The sequence below is a fragment of the Podarcis tiliguerta genome (assembly GCF_965153285.1).
Source record: "Podarcis tiliguerta genome assembly, chromosome: 11".
Classification (NCBI taxonomy): domain Eukaryota; kingdom Metazoa; phylum Chordata; class Lepidosauria; order Squamata; family Lacertidae; genus Podarcis; species Podarcis tiliguerta.
The window spans coordinates 60,637,816-60,656,594 of record NC_139544.1 but is presented as its reverse complement, the minus strand read 5'-3'; the positions used below and the strand labels follow the sequence as shown (position 1 = coordinate 60,656,594).

Genomic DNA, 18,779 nt, shown 5'->3' with positions numbered 1-18,779 from the left:
GGAGCTTCCTTGATGCAACAAGAGGAGCGTACATAAGCTAAAGGTCCAGCCTGGATGTCTTTGGGTCTTGTGCTTGCTTATTCACAGGGCGGCCCACTTCCCATACAAGGCAGGGGGTGAAACCCGACATTTACAACATGATGTGTTTGTGGGTGAGAGGAGCAGATCCTGCACATCACCCCTTTTGCTTCCGGCAAGTTTCTGTCCAGTTTCTGACTCCGTTTCTGGGCAGGTGCTTGGTGAAGGCAGGGGGTGAGGCTCAGATCACTCACCTGAGCACTCTTTCACAGGTAAAAAAACAGATCCCCCATCTCATAGATTGATCGATGGAGCGGTTGATTAATAATAATAATAATAATAATAATAATAATAATGTCACCCGCCCTGTGGAACGCCATCCCACCAGATGTTAAAGAGAAAAATAACTACCAAACTTTTAGAAGACATCTGAAGGCAGCCCTGTTTAGGGAAGCTTTCAATGTTTAATAGGTTATTGTATTTTAGTGTTCTCTTGGAAGTCGCCCAGAGTGGCTGGGGAAACCCAGCCAGATGGGCAGGGTATTATTATTATTATTATTATTATTATTATTACCCCGCCCATCTGGCTGAGTTTCCCCAGCCACTCTGGGCGGCTTCCAATCGAGTGTTAAAAACAATACAGCATTAAAATATTAAAAACTTCCCTAAACAGGGCTGCCTTCAGATGTCTTTTAAAGATAAGATAGCTGCTTATTTCCTTCACATCTGAAGGGAGGGCGCTCCACAGGGCGGGCGCCACTACCAAGAAGGCCCTCTGTCTGGTTCACTTCTCACAATGAGGGAACCGCCAGAAGGCCCTCGGCGCTGGACCTCAATGTCTGGGCAGAACGATGGGGGTGGAGACGCTCCTTCAGATGTACTGGACCGAGGCCGTTTAGGGCTTTAAAGTTCAGCACCAACACTTTGAGTTGTGCTTGGAAACATACTGGTGGCCAATGTAGGTCTTTCAGGACCGGTGTTATGTGGTCTCTACAGCCACCCCCAGTCACCAGTCTAGCTGCCGCATTCTGGATTTGTTGTAGTTTCCGGGTCACCTTCAAAGGTAGCCCCACGTAGAGAGCATGGCAGTAGTCCTAGTGAGAGATAACTAGAGCATGCACCACTCCGGCGAGACAGTCCATGGGCAGGGAGGGTCTCAGGCCTGTGTACCAGATGGAGCTGGTAGACAGCTGCCCTGGCCATAGAATTGACCTGCGCCTCCATGGACAGTTGTGAGTCCAGAATGACTCCCAGGCTGCGCACCTGGTCCTTCAGGGGCACAGTTACCCCATTCAGGACCATGATTTGAACATAGGGAACACATGAAAAGCAAACATGGCGAGTCCATGTTTAGGGGAAGGGCTGTAAGAGCATCTGCGTTGGAATCTGAAGCCCCCAAGTTCAATGCCTGATGTCTCCAGGTTGGGCTGCAAATGTCCCTTGCATGAAATCCCCGAGAGCCACTGCCAACCTGTGTAGACAATACTAAACTAGATGGGCCAGGGTTTTGCCTTCATATAAGGCAGTGTCCCGGGTCTTAAGGACCGTAGCTGAGTGACAGAGCATCATCCACTCTGCATGTAGAAGGCCCTGGGTTTGAACTTCAGTCTCTCCCGGTACAGCTGGGATCGCTGCCTCTCTGAAATCCTGAAGAGCTGCTGCCAGTCTGAGTGGGCAATACTGGACCCTAGGTCGGCCAGTAGTCTGGCGCAGGATCAGCCAGCTTCCTGTGTTCCCTGTTCTCCCACCATGACTTTATTGTTGTTTAGTCGTTTAGTCATGTCCGCCTCTTCGTGACCCCCTGGACCAGAGCACGCCAGGCCCTCCTGTCTTCCACTGCCTCCCGCAGTTTGGTCAAACTCATGCTGGTAGCTTCAAGAACACTGTCCCACCATCTCATCCTCTGTTGTCCCCTTCTCCTTGTGCTGATCTTTCCCAGCATCAGGGTCTTTTCCAGGGAGTCTTCTCTTCTCATGAGGTGGCCAAAGTCTTGGAGCCTCAGCTTCAGGATCTGTCCTTCCAGTGAGCACTCAGGGCTGATTTTTTTAAGAATGGAGAGGTTTGATCTTCTTGCAGTCCATGGGACTCTCAAGAGTCTCCTCCAGCACCAGAATTCAAAATTATAGTGACCGTGACCTGGGTTGGTCCAGAGATAATTGTCGTATGGAATCATAGCCCCCTGCAATACAGGAATCAACTAACAGCTGATTTGCAGAAAACAGTCTCTGAAAACTGAATAATGCAGTTCTGGGATGGTGATAGTTTGATCTTATGCTGACCACCAGATAGCCACATGAAGCCAGATTGTAAAGTTATAGGAGCCATCATTTAAAGGCATCTCAGCCCAATCTCTTGCAAGTTGGGCAGATGGCCTGTTATTTTGTTTTAAAGCAACACATGTTCACTGATGGAGTCATCGCTCGCTTTTCCCTTAAAGAAAAAAAGCAAGCCACAAACATTTAAAGTGCTCTGCGAATTCTGCGATTGTGATGGTTTTGCCTTTGCTGCATAGAGGTTGCCACCCAAAACACGCCTCTGTAGCTGACACTTCCCTGTTGAAGGACAGCCCCTTCAAAATAAAAATAAATCACACAGAGCTGGGAAATATGTCCTCACCCCCCACGCCACCCCAATAGATCGTCCAAGGACAGAAATGTGTGTCTTTTGCAAACGGAACTGCAGAGTCGCTAGGAAACTGCCTGGGCCGCCCCGACAATGTTGCGTTTCAGCTCCAGGGCAAAAAGGGAGTTACCTGAGCTCATTTTTTTAAAAAAATTAACATGTTAACATACAGTCTGTCACTGCCAAATAAGGACAATCCAGTTTAAAGCAGTGAGTTTGAACTGTATGGGTGGTTGTCTGCATTTCTGCTGTTTCATAACTTACCCAGGCTTGAGATGCAGCTTTTTCACACAAACCATCGGAAACACAACCTTCATCGAGTCACGGAATGGTAAGTTGGAAGGGACCCAGAGGGTTACTGAAATATACTCAGAGTCGAGAGTGGATTTCATGCTCTTTATTCAGCTCATAGTGGTGAGGCGGAATGGAAGTTCCCCCAGAATGTCTGCTTTATATACATTATTTACACAATGGGCCCCATGTGATTGGCTAATTCCGGGATTCACCTGTAGGCCAATCAGGTTGCGGATTCACTTCCACCTGGAGCTGGATTGGGTGGCTCCTGTGGACCAATCAGACTGCTGCATTCTGGACCCTCTTGTTCTAGGACCAATAAGACTGCTGCCTTTTGGATCCTATTCAACTCAGTACATAACAGTTACCTAGTAGCACCCACTGCACTGCAGGAATCCTGCCCACAGCTACCCCTGGGTGGGCTTGAACCTCCAACCTTCAGGTCAGCAGCCACACAGGCTGGCCCATCGCACCACCTGCTGCGAACAAGCCAGAGGGTCCTGGATTCGCAATGGAGGTGGTTGATTCTAGAAGAGGGGAAGGGGATCTCAGGCTTGGGGGCCAAATGCGGCTCTTTATCTGGCCCTGGGACTCTCCACAGCCAACCCCCTCTCCTCTCAGGCCACAGCCCATTCCAGCTCTTACTTCATACCTTCCTTGGGAGTTTTTGCCGGGGTGGGATATATCCTTGAACTCTGGTCATGCCTCTTGGCTGTCTGGAGGGGTCGCGCGCAGGTGCATGGACACCAGTCTGCTGTAGGTAAAATTTACATCAATTGCTCCGCCCTCTCTTGTCTTTGGCCCCACCCACCACTGCCACGTGGCCCTTGGGAGGTTGCCCAGACAAGAAAGTGGCCCCTGGTCTGGAAAACGCTCCCGGCACATGTTCTTGAAAGTTGCATACGATCCCCATCATTTCTCCAGTGTCTTCTGCGTCCTGCCAAGGTGAGAGGCCTCCTTTGTCCAGAGAACTAACCCTCTCGTCTCTGGAGAAAAGGTTTGTCATTTTTTCCTTACAGGAATCAGGATGAAAGCTGCCTCTTCCAAATGCAGATCAAGTTCAGAGCAAGGCAAAGGAGGAAGTCCTGGCTGGGACTGAAACAGGTTTCAAAGGTTCTCAAGTTGCACACCCTCCAACATTTCTCAAATGAAAATAGGGACATCTTATTCCACCCCCTTCAGCATTTTTCCGACGAAAATAGGAACGTCCTATAAGTGAGAGCTGGACCATAAAGAAGGTTGATCGCCAAAGAATTGATGCTTTCGGATTCTGGTGCTGGAGGAGACTCTTGAGAGTCCCATGGACTGCAAGAAGATCAAACCTCTCCATTCTGAAGGAAATCAGCCCTGAGTGCTCACTGGAAGGACAGATCCTGAAGCTGAGGCTCCAAGACTTTGGCCACCTCATGAGGAGAGAAGACTCCCTGGAAAAGACCCTGATGTTGGAAAGATGGAGGGCACAAGGAGAAGGGGACGACAGAGGACAAGGTGGTGGGACAGTGTTCTCAAAGCTACTGAGTTTGACCAAACTGCAGGAGGCAGTGGGAGACAGGAGTGCCTGGCGTGCTCTGGTCCAGGGGGTCACAAAGAGGCAGACATGAGTAAGCAACAACAACAAATTCCATTGCCTCCAGCATTTCTCCAGTGAAGGAAAAGAGGGACATTTCAGGATCAAATCGGAATGGCTTCTGCAATTCTGGGAGTGTCCCTGGAAAATCAGGACAGTTGGAGGGTCTGATTGCAGGCTTGGGAAATACTGAGACAGCAAAGAACCTCTGCTAGTCTTGGTGGACAATATTGGGCTTGATGAGTTGCCGGAGTAAGGTACCACCACATTTGGGTTCGAAGCGAGTGGCAGAGCATCTTTTCCCCAAGGATCCCACATCCTGTTCCTGGCATCTCTGGCGAAGAAGGATCTTGGGCAGTAGATTACTCTCTGTTTGCCATGAAAGCTACTGCCAGCCAGAACAGGCAATGTTGGGTCTACATAGGCAAATGGTCTGGCTTGGTCTAAGGCAGCTAAACCGCCTGTTGCTATGAAGAGAAGGAAGCCAAAGGGGTGAATTTCAGGGTTCCATTTTCACCACGGTTCTGCTGGCTTTAATGGTGCAATGTTTTGCTATCACGGAAAAGCCTCTCTTGCTGATTCAGGTACCTAGGGAAACATCTGACAAGGCTTTTCTTTGTATATTTCCACAAAGGGAACTGCGAAAAGGAGCACCTTCCTAGCAGAGAGATTTGAACTGCTTTAATAAGCAGATCTGCTGTGGATAACTGGCTGCCAAGATTAATTATTCAGGGGCATTTTTTTTAAGTCAGTGCAAAGGCAAAACAGCAGTTGCCTCACCTCTAAAAGGATATTGCAGAGTTTGGAAAGGGTCACAAAGGGCGAACAAAGTGACCCAGGAAGATGTAAAACAGAGGTGTGGATGATGTATCATATGTGGTGGGGGTGCAAAGTGGTGAAACAATTCTGGATTATGATACATGAAGAGTTTAAAAAGATATTTAGGAGCTCAATCTTTAAAAAAACAGAGGCATTTTTGCTGGGTTTGGTATTGAGTGACATCCCTAAGGATAAAAGGAATTATTCCTTTATGCAACCGCAGCAGCCAGAATTGTAGTGGCAAAAAATTGGAAAACTGATAAAATACCAGAATTATTAGAATGGAGAACCAAATTTCTTGAATTCGCTGAAATTGCAAACTTAACAGCATCAATTAGAGGCTACTCTAATAAAAAAAAATTAAAAAGAGTGGGAATGTGTTAAGGATATGAAAAAAGTCGGCGCTGGAGTTTAAAAATTAATATGCAAAAGTTTAAAAGGCACAAGGAGATAGGATAATAATATATCAAGGATGGAATAACAAATAAAGTGAATAATGCAACAATAACAAAAATAATAGTAGGTCAAGAAGATCGCACACAGGTGGAGGGCAATACTGGGCCATGGGGGAGGGAGGTGAAGGGATTAATTGAAATTGTTAAAGAGTGGTATAGTATTTAAGAGATTTAAATTTTTATAAAGATTCTATGAAAGCAGAAAGCCCCCTTTGGCCTGATCCAGCGGCCAGGCTCGTCTTTACATTCTTAGTGGGTTGGGGTTGGTCATCTTGAGCCTACACAACGCTTGCAAGCATGTAAATCCTATGGGATTAGGATTTGCACTGAATTTAAGCTAGATTTCTCTCAGCCTCCTTGCTCCCATTTCATGGATATAATTTTATTAGATATGGGGACTCACCATAGCTCAGCAAGGGACGCAGGTGGTGCTGTGGTCTAAACCACTGAGCCTCTTGGGCTTGCCGATCGGAAGGTCAGCAGTTCAAATCCCCGCGACGGGGTGAACCCCCATTGCTCTGTCCCAGCTCCTGCCAACCTAGCAGTTCGAAAGCAGGCCAGCACAAGTAGATAAATAGGTACCGTTGCGGCAGGAAGGTAAATGGCGTTTCCATGCACTCTGGTTTCTGTCACGGTGTTCCGTTGCGCCAGAAGTGGTTTAGTCCTGCTGGCCACATGACCTGGAAAGCTGTCTGTGGACAAATGCCGGCTTCCTCAGCCTGAAAGCGAAATGAGCGCCGCAACCCCAGAGTCGCCTTTGACTGGACTTAACTGTCCAGTGGTCCTTTACCTTTACCTTTTACCATAGCTCAGCAGCAGAGCGGGCATTGAGTCCAAGGTTCAAGAAAAAGGAAATGGGCAGTTGTCTTATACCATTGGACCATCAAGCACTGACTGGCAGTGGCTCTGAAGTTTCAGGCACAGTACCTTTCCAGTCCTAGCTTGAGAGAACACAAGGATTGAATTTGGGACCAGTAATCTACCACTGAGCTGCAGCCCTTTCCTCTAAATCCCAGGCACCTCCAAACAGGAAAAGGTTCTGTCTGAAATTCTGGAGAGTTGTGGGTTTAGACCTTTTAACCTCCCCCTTAAATATATTCAGACAAGACTCAAATTTTGGTTTGGTTTTTGGCAGAATTTAAGCCACAACTTTATTGATTACATCAAGTGAGTGGGTGCATAGGCTCTGTTTCGACTAGCTCCCTGCACTGTAGCAGGTAGCGCTGACCCAGGGCACCAGCATAGGTCAGCCTAGGGTGAACACCTGGAACAGCGGAAAGCCGGGGTCAGGCTAGTCCAACACCCAGATGTCCTTCTGGACTCAGGCATGGGCAGAACCCATAGAATCATAGAATCATAGGGTTGGAAGAGACCACAAGGGCCATCGAGTCCAACCCCCTGCCAAGCAGGAAACACCATCAGAGCACTCCTGACATATGGTTGTCAAGCCTCTGCTTAAAGACCTCCAAAGAAGGAGACTCCACCACACTCCTTGGCAGCAAATTCCACTGTCGAACAGCTCTTACTGTCAGGAAGTTCTTCCTAATGTTTAGGTGGAATCTTCTTTCTTGTAGTTTGGATCCATTGCTCCGTGTCCGCTTCTCTGGAGCAGCAGAAAACAACCTTTCTCCCTCCTCTATGTGACATCCTTTTATATATTTGAACATGGCTATCATATCACCCCTTAACCTCCTCTTCTCCAGGCTAAACATGCCCAGCTCCCTTAGCCGTTCCTCATAAGGCATCGTTTCCAGGCCTTTGACCATTTTGGTTGCCCTCCTCTGGACACGTTCCAGTTTGTCAGTGTCCTTCTTGAACTGTGGTGCCCAGAACTGGGCACAGTACTCCAGGTGAGGTCTGACCAGAGCAGAATACAGTGGCACTATAACTTCCCTTGATCTAGATGCTATACTTCTATTGATGCAGCCCAGAATTGCATTGGCTTTTTTAGCTGCCGCGTCACACTGTTGGCTCATGTCAAGTTTGTGGTCAACCAAGACTCCTAGATCCTTTTCACATGTACTGCTCTCAAGCCAGGTGTCACTCAGGGTTGATCAAACCATTGAGTCCCTGGATTCCCTTAACAGAATACCCTTCACATAGGGATGGCGAGAGCGTTCTCCCATCCCTATCGCCTGAACCAGAGCCTACCCGCAACCGTACAAGTTGTGACAATTTGCTAACCCAAATGGCAACAGCCAATCAGCCAAGTGGGGGACATTCCTGCCATGCCCCTGTCCCAACGACAGATGACAGCATAGCAAGGTCAAGCACAAGCCCTAAATATAGGGAGAGGTGGGCGGGTATTCCGATGCCCAGGCCCAAAGAGGAAGCTCTGGGTCACGTGCATGGGCATATATAGGTCCTTCGATCCGTTTGGCTAGTGTCCCATTGGCCTGATTAAACCCAGCATCAAGGGACCTACCAATAAGGTGTTGTGGCTATCCAATCGTACCCACCAACAACACAGGGTTTGGTTGCCGGGTCGCACCACAAAATGTGCCCTCTTTGAGGGAGGACACGATCTGCTGAAATCAGTGCAGGCAATGGGACGCGGGTGGCGCTGTGGGCTAAACCACTGAGCCTAGGGCTTGCCTATCAGAAGGTTGGCAGTTTGAATCCCCGCGACGGGGTGAGCACCCTTTGCCCGGTCCCTGCTCCTGCCAACCTAGCAGTTCGAAAGCACGTCAAAGTGCAAGTAGATAAATAGGTACCGCTCTGGCAAGAAGGTAAATGGCATTTCCGTGCGCTGCTCTGGTTTGCCAGAAGCAGCTTAGTCATGCTGGCCACATGACCCGGAAGCTGTACGCCTGCTCCCTCAACCAATAAAGCGAGATGAGTACCGCAACCCCAGAGTCGTCCAAAACTGGACCTAATGGTAATTTACCTTAATGCAGAGCTGGGTGGAACAATGTCTGACTTTGTGCCAAAGGTTGCCTTGGTGCAAAAGACTGACTTGGTGCAAAAGGTCGAGGATGACAAAAGCAACGGGTGTGTCTTTCCGGAACCGTCCTCTTAAAAGCCGTATTTATTATTTAGCATTCCCGCAGGATTTCTGCACACACAAAGCCTTTTTGTCATCTGCATCTCATTCATTATAGAAGACCACCGAGGGGAACGTTAATCCGGAATGCGAAAATGTGTTCCTTGCTCCCAGATAGCGGCAAAACATATCTTTGCTGCCAGGTTGTTGTAGAAAATAATTTATTTATTTTTAATGCATCATGGGAAAAGAGCAGCCTGCTTTTTGCAGTCAGGCTCAGCTTTTCATTACTTGGGTTTCTTTAATTAATGAGGTATGAACTGTAAAGTACTGTGTATACACAAAAGTGCCGTGCAAATCGGAGGTAATAAACAAGACTTAAAGAACTGGCTTAAAGAGGTCTGTTGCCTGGGGTTACAAACTTAAGCAAAGAGCAATAATGCCTTTTTTATTGGGGTTAAGTAATCTGGACACAGCGGCCAAGTTAATTCAGTAACAGCTTCTTATTCTTAACCAAGTTAAGGCTTGCAGACACCCCTCCATTACCATCTTATCGATCCAATATCTGCACATGATTCCTTGGAATTAATGCAGTCAAATTCACAGGAGTTTGCTACCCATGAATACCCGCCATCTTATGCATACTCATTTGGGTATGAGTGCCATTCAACCCAGCGGGTCTACTTACTTCCAAGTAAAAAATGCAAAGGATCAGGCTGTGTGGCTGCAAAATACAATTTAAGACTGAAACAATTTGCAGAGGGCGGCTTAATGGTTAATACCACAATCTCTCTCAGAAGCAACTGTTTTCCCTTAAAAAAAACAAAAACCAAAATCTTCAACATCCAGTCTGGGGGTGAGTTCTGTATAGCTCAGAAGTCTGCACATGGCATTGTGAGCATTTGTTGGTCCCAATAAAGCTATTGATTTTACTGATTCTGTGTATTTATGTGCTGTTTTTATGGTATTTTGTGCACTGCCCTCAGATGCCTGAGGGTGAAGGGTAGTCTAGAAAAAAGCGATCTTAAAATATTCTGTTCAAGTGGACTGGCACTTGAACAGAATAATAAAATTATTATTAAATTTAATTAAATTAAATTATTATTAAATTAAATAATATTGTTATTTTTATAGAGCAAATAAAAGGTTAGACAAGTAAAAGCTTCTCATTTCATAGAATCATAGAATCATAGAATCATAGAATCATAGAGTTGGAAGAGACCACAAGGGCCATCGTGTCCAACCCCCTGCCAAGCAGGAAACACCATCAGAGCACTCCTGACATATGGTTGTCAAGACTCTGCTTAAAGACCTCCAAAGAAGGAGACTCCACCACACTCCTTGGCAGCAAATTCCACTGTCGAACAGCTCTTACTGTCAGGAAGTTCTTCCTAATGTTTAGGTGGAATCTTCTTTCTTGTAGTTTGGATCCATTGCTCCGTGTCCGCTTCTCTGGAGCAGCAGAAAACAACCTTTCTCCCTCCTCCATGTGACATCCTTTTATATATTTGAACATGGCTATCATATCACCCCTTAACCTCCTCTTCTCCAGGCTAAACATGCCCAGCTCCCTTAGCCTTTCCTCATAAGGCATCGTTTCCAGGCCTTTGACCATTTTGGTTGCCCTCCTCTGGACACGTTCCAGTTTCACTCGCTATCTTTTCTCATGCAGCTACCAGCCTGCTAATAATTTACTTCTGTGTCCTCACAAAGAATCACAGTTAGCAAAGGAATTGCACAATTGATGGTGAATCTAGTCTGGTCCTTACATATAGCTAGTTACCCAAGCGTCCGCCCTGCTGCTACAACACACACCCAAGGCCAAATCTCTGGGGGTTATTTTGGGCTAGAGAAGGGAAACAGACCAAGGAGAAAATGTTGCAGAAATAGGTATTTCAACTCTCCTCACACTGACTGTGTAAAAGTGCGTTCAAATTTTGACAGAGAGACAGACAGCATTCCAAGATGTGACAGCAGACCCATTAACTGCCCCAATATAATAATAATAATAATAATAATAATAATAATAATAATAATAATAATTTATTATTTGTACCCCGCCCATCTGGCTGGGTTTCCCCAGCCACTCTGGGCGGCTTCCAACAAAGATGAAAAATACACTAAAATGTATCAGGACACCCCTGAAAGATGCGTATTTTGGGGGGCCATGCTCTCGTTGGGGGTTCACATGACTCGCACAGGATTGTGGCCCCCGCCAAAGACGTGCAGCCTCATTTTCCTCTGGGACATGTTGGAGGATATGTGGGAGATGACTGGACCCAACTGGACCCTCATCTTAATCCTGAAAAATTCCTAGGCTCTGGTGCAAACATTGCTATACTAGTCAGGAACGATGACTAAAGACTCAGCTATACAGCTGCAAATAAAATGTTTTAAATGTAAAGGGCAATGTACACATGTGACACAAGATGGCGATAGGGAGCTATGCAAAATTTGATGGCGTTTTCAAAACTTTTTTTTAAAAAAAAAACATTTTCACAGCGTTTCTTATATGTGGGCAGATTCCACCTAAGTGTTGTCAAACACACATACACATACACACACATACCCCAACACCAACACACCAATATATCACCTCTCCTCCAAGCAGCTAAAAGTGGTTCCCCACCCCCAATTTCATCCTCCCAACACCCCTGTGAGGTAGGTTGGTCTCTCTCAGGTCACAATCTGACACCTTAACCATTTAGTAAAGGTAAAGGGAGCCCTGATCATTAGGTCCAGTCATGGACGACTGGGGTACCGGCACTCATCTCGCTTTATTGGCCGAGGGAGCCGGCATACAGCTTCCAGGTCATGTGGCCAGCATGACTAAGCTGCTTCTGACGAACCAGAGCAGCGCACGGAAACGCCATTTACCTTCCCACTGGAGCGGTACCTATGTATCTACTTGCACTTTAATGTGCTTTCGAACTGCGAGGTTGGCAGGAGCAGGGACCGAGCAACAGGAGCTCATGGCCACCTCATGAGAAAAGAAGACTCCCTGGAAAAGACCCTGATGTTGGGAAAGATGAAGGGGACGACAGAGGACGAGATGGTGGGACAGTGTTCTCGAAGCTACCAGCATGAGTTTGACCAAACCGCAGGAGGCAGTGGAAGACAGGAGGGCCTGGCGTGCTCTGGTCCAGGGGGTCAGGAAGAGTCAGACACGACTAAACGACTAAACAACAACAACATATATCTACATCTATCCTGAATGCAAAGCTCCCCCTTCATGTCAGTGGGGCTTACGCAATAAGCTGGCAACAAGGAGACTGGGCCTTCAGTTGACATTTACGTCAATCATCTTGCTGCCGCTTGCAGTCTGGGAATGGAGCAGACAAACTTCCAGATGGGGGAGCCAGGATGGCTGGCGTTGTGCGAAAGTCTTGTTGTGCTTCCAATCTGCTCTTCAAACTAGAAATAGACTTTGCTGTTCTTTCCGCACACACACCCCACACTTCTCACCCTCCAAGACGAAGAATGAAGCTCCTCAGAGCCAATGGGAAGATGGCAGAAAGAACACTCTGTCTTCAGTTATTTAAGAAAACAACCCACCACTTTTTAAAATGATGTGTTTGCATCGACTTCTTACTCTCTATTTCTAGTACAGAGAAAAAGAGAGAATTCTCCTCATGATGAAATTGAGTAAGTCGAGTTTCCTGTCCCCAACACTTCCATCGGACTAAACGCCTAAACAACAACAACAGCAACCAGACTTAAAACCATGGAGAGACCTGGTCTGAATAGAGACATGGATTCTTATCTCATTATACATGATAAAGCTATTTGTGGCCATCTCACCCCTTGCTTTTTCCTGTAAGACCAATTGCAGTGGTTAACAGTCGTCAACAGGTTTACCACCCCTATCAGCCAATCACCCATTCCCACCACCCTCCTGAGTAATACCCCTCCCCACCCTCTCACCATATGTAAGGGTGCGGTGGCTTCTGTTTCAGCGTATCTGAAGAAGTGTGCATGCACACGAAAGCTCATACCAAGAACAAACTTAGTTGGTCTCTAAGGTGCTACAGGACAATTTTTTAATTATTTTTTTTATATATTCCATCCTGGCTGTTAGCCATCAATAGCACTCTCCTCCATGAATTGGTCAAACTTGTAACATGAATTTGTTGTAGGTAAAACTATGCAATGAAATCCACTCCGCCGTAAGTTATTTACTTTATTATTGTATCTTGATACATTCCCTGATAACAGAAACATAGGCAGCTACTGCACAGCAGGCCAGACTGGTTTGGTTTGGTAGTTACACGCAGGAAAACAAGAAACCTCTTTTTCTAGCCCTGCCCTCTGGACTGTTTGCAATAGCATTACCTTCAAGACATGTCTGTCAGCATGCCACTCATGCAACGACTTTGTATTTGTGTTGGCCTTTTTTCCTTTCTTTCTAGTAGATACACCTCTATTTGTCCTACCCTTGGACCATTAAATACAGGCCCTGATACTGTGATAGGAATTTTGAGGTCTTAGGTACATGTTAAATGTTCATAAGTGTACCAACCAAGCACGTACATAGATCAGCACAGGAAGACCGACCTGAAACCGTTTTGATTCCCAAACTGAGCAAATGTTTTCTCTGCAAGGTCAAAGGAAAATGGAAAAGCCTCCCCATTGTCTTTTCCTTCACAAATCCTGAATAGGGTGTGAGCCTGTGACCTGGCTCAGGAACTAAGTATTTATCATTACAAAAAAGCTTCCCAGGCAATCCAATCAAGTGACCATTAAACAGGTAACCTGGCAGACAGGAGGTAAACAATGCACTCAGATTTCTGCTGTAGACCACCCTTTCTGTGATGTAGGTATGACTTTCTCTCTCCTACGTGTGATGAGTGAGGACCCTGTTGCAACAGATCAATAAATGTCAGGCTTACTAGCTGCTTTGCTTCTCAATATTCTCTGGTTGGCCTCTGCTATTTTCTCCTACCAATAGGGAACCTACATAAGGGCACTATATGGGCTCTTGGATACCCCATAAGGGAAAAAGGGCAGAGTTTTTTGTTTATAACAACACAGACTGTAGCTTTTGGAAAACATCAGCATTGCTTAGTTTAAAGGAAAAAGCTTCTAGACCTCATTGAGAACATTTTGCAATAGGTCAGGCAGGGTTTCCAGTGTCTCAGCACCAAAGGACACTGAAGGCAAGGATGGAGAATGTGCAAAGTCCTTGTTGAACTCAAACCCATCAGCCCCTGCCAGCATGCCCAATGGTCAGGGGTGGTGTCAGGAGTCATAATCCAACAATACTTAGAGGGCTGCAGGTTCACCAAACACGACTTAACACCTTCTTTCTTCTTGCCGAGTGGCAGGTAATGCAAAGCCCCATCTCTTCCTGCCTCTTGTGCCTACTATCCAGCCCAAGACTTAACCACAACCATCGCTCAGCTCCACCTCAGCCCTTGCTAGATTCTTCTGAATTCTGAAAATCACTCTTTCTCTTGTCCTGAAAGACCTACATTGGCTCCCAGAACGTTTCCGAGCACAATTCAAAGTGTTGGTGCTGACCTTTAAAGCCCTAAACGGCCTCAGCCCAGTATATCTGAAGGAGCGTCGCCACCTCCATCATACTACCCAGACACTGAGGTCCAGCGCCGAGGGCCTTCTGGTGGTTCCCTCCCTATGAGAAGCAAGGTTACAGGGAACCAGGCAGAGGCCTTCTCAGTAGTGGCACCCGCCCTGTGGAAACCCTCCCAGCAGATGTCAAGGAAATAAATAACTATCTGGCTTTTAGAAGACATCTGAAGGCAGCCCTGTTTAGGGAAGTTTTTAATGTTCGAAGTTTTATTCTGTTTTTAATCTGTTGGGAGCCGCCCAGAGTGGCTGGGGAAACCCAGCCAGATGGGTGAGGTATAAATAATGAATTATCATCATCGTCATCGTCGTCATCATCCACCAGGCTTGGTGGGGGGCGTGGAGGAAAGGCAGTTCAACTGGAGGAAAGGCAATTCAGGTTTTCCCTGGATTGAGATTTGTTCTGATCTATTGCTAAAGAGTAGGAAAAGGGAAAGCCTCATGGCACAAGCAGAACAGAACGAGCCCTCAGTTCCATCTAGTGGTGCTAATTATTGTGCAAAAGTGCATGCTTAATTTATTCTGAAAGACAAAAATTCCACGATGCATAATTTGGATAATTTTTGGCGTAGGAAACCCCCGCTTTTGCAGCTCACAACAGAAATTGCTTTGACTAGCGAGAAGCGTCCAGCTCACAGAACGTTCTCTGCAGTGCCCGTATCTATTTTCCGTGATGCTGTCACTGCATGGTTCTCTGTGGAGAATCATTCCAAAGGACCCCTGTTGCAGTGTGTGCGCGCACATCTGCGTGTAGAATTGGACCGTGATATCGAAAGCCTCCCTCCATACTCACGAAACGTCAATGAGTTAACCTGGTCCTGACTTTCGCCTTCTGCAACATGGGAGATAACAGCCCTTCCCCATTCTGGAAGAGTGAGATAAAAAGATTGCGAGCTGCACAGATTCAGCAGAACTAAAAGCCAGATGAGGTCTGTAACGAGAATACATTAGCATTAAAAAAAAAAAAAATCTCTGTGAAGAAAGAGCTTTTATTTTATGATAAACTGATTAACTCAAAGTCACCTTGAGGGCTAGAGATGAGGTCGCTCCAAGGCCTTTCCCTGGCCCCAAGGCAGCTTACGAATTCAAAACAAAATAAGGCGCTTCGTCCAAAGGGACAGAGTACTCCTTAAGAAGAAGGGGTGTTTTTTCAAAGAGCTCCCCTTTGTAGCTGCGCCATTTGCCAGCTGGGATGTAAATGTCTCGCTCTTGCTTGCCCATCTGCAAGACGGGAGCCACCATCAGGGTGTCCCCAATGAGGAATTGGGAATCGATCTTGTGTGCAGCCTCGTCGTGGGGAGAAATCCACCAGATGGGCCGGATGATCGGGTCCCCAGTGTCGGTGATCTCCCCAGCCAGCTCCAGCAAGAGGGGAGCAACCAAAGACTCATGGAGCCTGGTGAACTTCAGGGCAATGTCTATGACCTCTCTGTCGTAAAGCCACGGTGGGATGGAGAACTGCATGGAAGGCATGAAGGCCGACAGCTCAAGCCATCGGATGTAGAGCTCCCGATCTGGGATGTCGACAGCACCTTCCGTTTTGTTAGGGAGAAAATTCCCGCCAATCATATCGGGCAGTACAAAAGGGTATCCCAGGAGGCCAATGGTCAGCACCGTAGGTATCAAGGACTTCAGCCCAAGTTCATACCCACAAATTGAGTCCCGGTCAATGATACGAACAAAACAAGAGATGTGCTGGGATCGGTAGCCGACTCGGACTTCTGCAAGCTCGTGAAATGGAATGGCCATTTCCGCATAATGCCGGGACCAAATGCTGGGATCTGACAAGGTGTGGAAAGTATGGAATTGTTTGGGAAGGTAGCACGTCTCACCGGCATCAAACTTGAAGGACGAGATGCCGTACTTAGTGCAGAGTTGCCTCAGGTGTCTCTGGAACCATTTTCTAGCCGAAGGGTTGGTGAAATCCAATATGGCGCCCACACCGTTCCACCACACAACCATGGCAGGGAGTGTCCCTTGTGGTTCCATGACAAAAAGCTTCTTCTCTATTCCCACCTCAAAGTTTGGGGAACTTTCATGTACAAAAGGGTGTATCCAGATGGTGACGTTGAAGCCATCTTTCTTAAGCTTTTCAAACATATCTGTCGCCTGAGGGAACTTTGAAGGGTCAAAGTCAAAATCACCATAATTCTGTGAGTACATGTCATCAATTTCAATGTGGCTGTATTTGAAACCGTGCTTTTTAATCATCTGTGCAAATCCCAAAACTTTCTCCTGGTTAATCTCCTTCTTGTACATGGCCCACGTTGACCAGATTGGAAACTGGAACATCCTTTCTGAAGGCACCTTCAAAGGTTTCCTGAAATGGACCTGAGCCATGTACCGGTGGACAGAAGTAATGTCTGAACCTATGCAGACATGGTAACTCAACTGTGGGAAGGGCTCGTTCAACGGCTCATATGGAGAATCTTTATACCTGGCTTGGAATATGAGGGACCTTTCCGAAGCGTTGAACCCAAGGTGGAAGGGCACAGAGTCACTTATCTTGATGGCAGCTGCTTTGGAGGACAACCAATACCTCTCCAAGATGCCCCCAAAGCTATTCCTGAAAGAATAGACATCACTAGTCACAAATGGCGCAGGTTCTTGGCTTCCAGGTAGGCTGATTGGCCATTGCTGTCTGCTCATCTCGTAGCCTCCATACCAGTGGGCGTCCCCCCAGAACATTTTGTGTTCCACCGCAGAGTCTGCCTCAAACTCTTCCCAGCGGATGATGTAGCACGTCACCGCCTCGTTGGGTTTGACAGTCTGGATGAGGAAGCTGAACATCCCCCTTTCCGTACCGGTACAGCTTAAAACTCCCCCTTCCTTAGAACAAGATTCCAGGTCAAGGACGCCTGATTGGAAGGCCATCCTGAAGACCACTTCTCCATCCCAGTTTTCAATGGTGAAGCCTCCCTGCCACAGGTCCACCTGCTTCACCTTTACCCTCTCTGGCTTCATAGGAGGAACCGTGTAGCAATGCAGACCCACGGCCACAGCTATGACGAGTCCTGCTGCCAGCAGCGCAGCTCTTCCAAGATAACTCTGCCGGGATGTCTGAGACTCCAGAGAGGAATGAAGAATTGGTTTTGTCCTGGAGCCATTTTCCCTCTGACACTTCTCTCCTTTTCCTTGGCGACGGGACAACTGAGCTTCCATAATATCACAGATCTAATAGCTGTGGCCAGTGGTTGCTTGGCCCTCGTGGTGGCGAGTGTTTTTCTCAGCTTTATAAAGACTGTGTTTAAAAACAGCTCTGCCCTCTCTCTCACTTGCTGTATCCAGGAATGCAGATCACTACCCTTCAGAATGCAGCGACAAAACACATCTCAGCCAGGCTAATAAATGAGCTTAATAAATTAATCCTGGTTAACGGGAGCAAGACTTCTCTGCCGCTGCAACCTCTCCTGGAGCCAGCATCCTGCTGCTTTTCTCGACTGGATGAGGCGATCAGCTGACCGAGGAAGGTTATTACGCAAGTGAGAGATGGCACAACTCCCTGCAAAGCCTCAGCCAGGGGTTTTTTTTTCCTGGATGGGGAGAGGGAGCAAAGAAATTGCTTCTGAACGAGAGGCCCCAGGAGTAGGAAACCAGGCGATTCAAAGACCTACAACTGTGTGCAAAGGCCCCAGAAGCAGGCTGCCGTTCTCTCTGAAGGCAGGGGAGTCCTCTGGCGGCTGCATCTCATATCTTGCTAGCTGCCCTTGAGATGTCTTAGCGTCGCTGCTCCCTGCCCTGGCATAATTTTCTCTGCGGCAGTTCAGCTTCATGAATGACTCTGACGATTTGGAGTGATCGCCCTTTCTTTTCTCTTGGATTGGGTTTCTTGTGTGACCTTTGGTGGCTCTCTAGTTATATTACTAGATGCATGCCTTAACACACTGAAAAGTTATATTTGTGATAAATGGAGATACGTCCGAGGAGCTAACAGAAGAGAAGAGGAAGGGGCTGGTATGAGAGCCAGGCCAGAGTGGGTCTTCTCAGGGTGGGAGACTGAGGAAGAGGAAGGTCTCCCAGGTGGGAGGTGGGAAGATTAAACTTTTAAAACGAATTGATTTTAGAATGCTGTGTTACTTTTATTGTGGTTAGCTGCTCTGAGCCCGGCTTCGGCTGGGGAGGGCGGGATATAAATAATTTGTTGTTGTTGTTATTCTGTATGTGTGAAGATTAAGAGAAAATGCTGACTGAGTGCGACATAGATATATTTATAATTTTGTGTTTTATGAGGATCATATGAGGATTGTTATATGGAAAGCCCAGCCAGATGGGTGAGGTAATAATAATAATAATAAATGTATTTTCTGATTTTTTTTCTTTTCTTTTCTGATTATTTTTTTTTAATTCTCTTTATTTTAGTTTCAATTTTTTATTAGGTTGAAAACCTTTAATAAAATTGATTAAAAGATCCTTGGAGGTTTTTAATCAGAGGTTG

At 46.8% G+C, this 18,779-nt stretch overlaps 1 protein-coding gene across 2 annotated transcripts; it reads right to left on the bottom strand.

Moving 5' to 3' along the window:
* Positions 1-12,918: 12,918 nt before the first annotated feature.
* Positions 12,919-18,481, bottom strand: LOC310659409 (myogenesis-regulating glycosidase-like). Of its 2 annotated transcripts, none has more exons than XM_083402863.1 (2): positions 15,368-18,481; positions 12,919-15,275 (listed from the first exon to the last, which is right to left on the bottom strand). In XM_083402863.1, exon 1 carries the CDS (start codon positions 17,504-17,506, stop codon positions 15,422-15,424), a length of 2,085 nt encoding a protein of 694 aa, XP_083258989.1. In that variant the 5' UTR covers positions 17,507-18,481; the 3' UTR covers positions 12,919-15,275; positions 15,368-15,421. The 2 variants fall into 2 exon arrangements, with proteins under 2 accessions (XP_083258989.1, XP_083258990.1); XM_083402864.1 differs by having other exon boundaries at positions 12,919-15,209.
* Between the last annotated feature and the right edge of the window lie 298 nt (positions 18,482-18,779).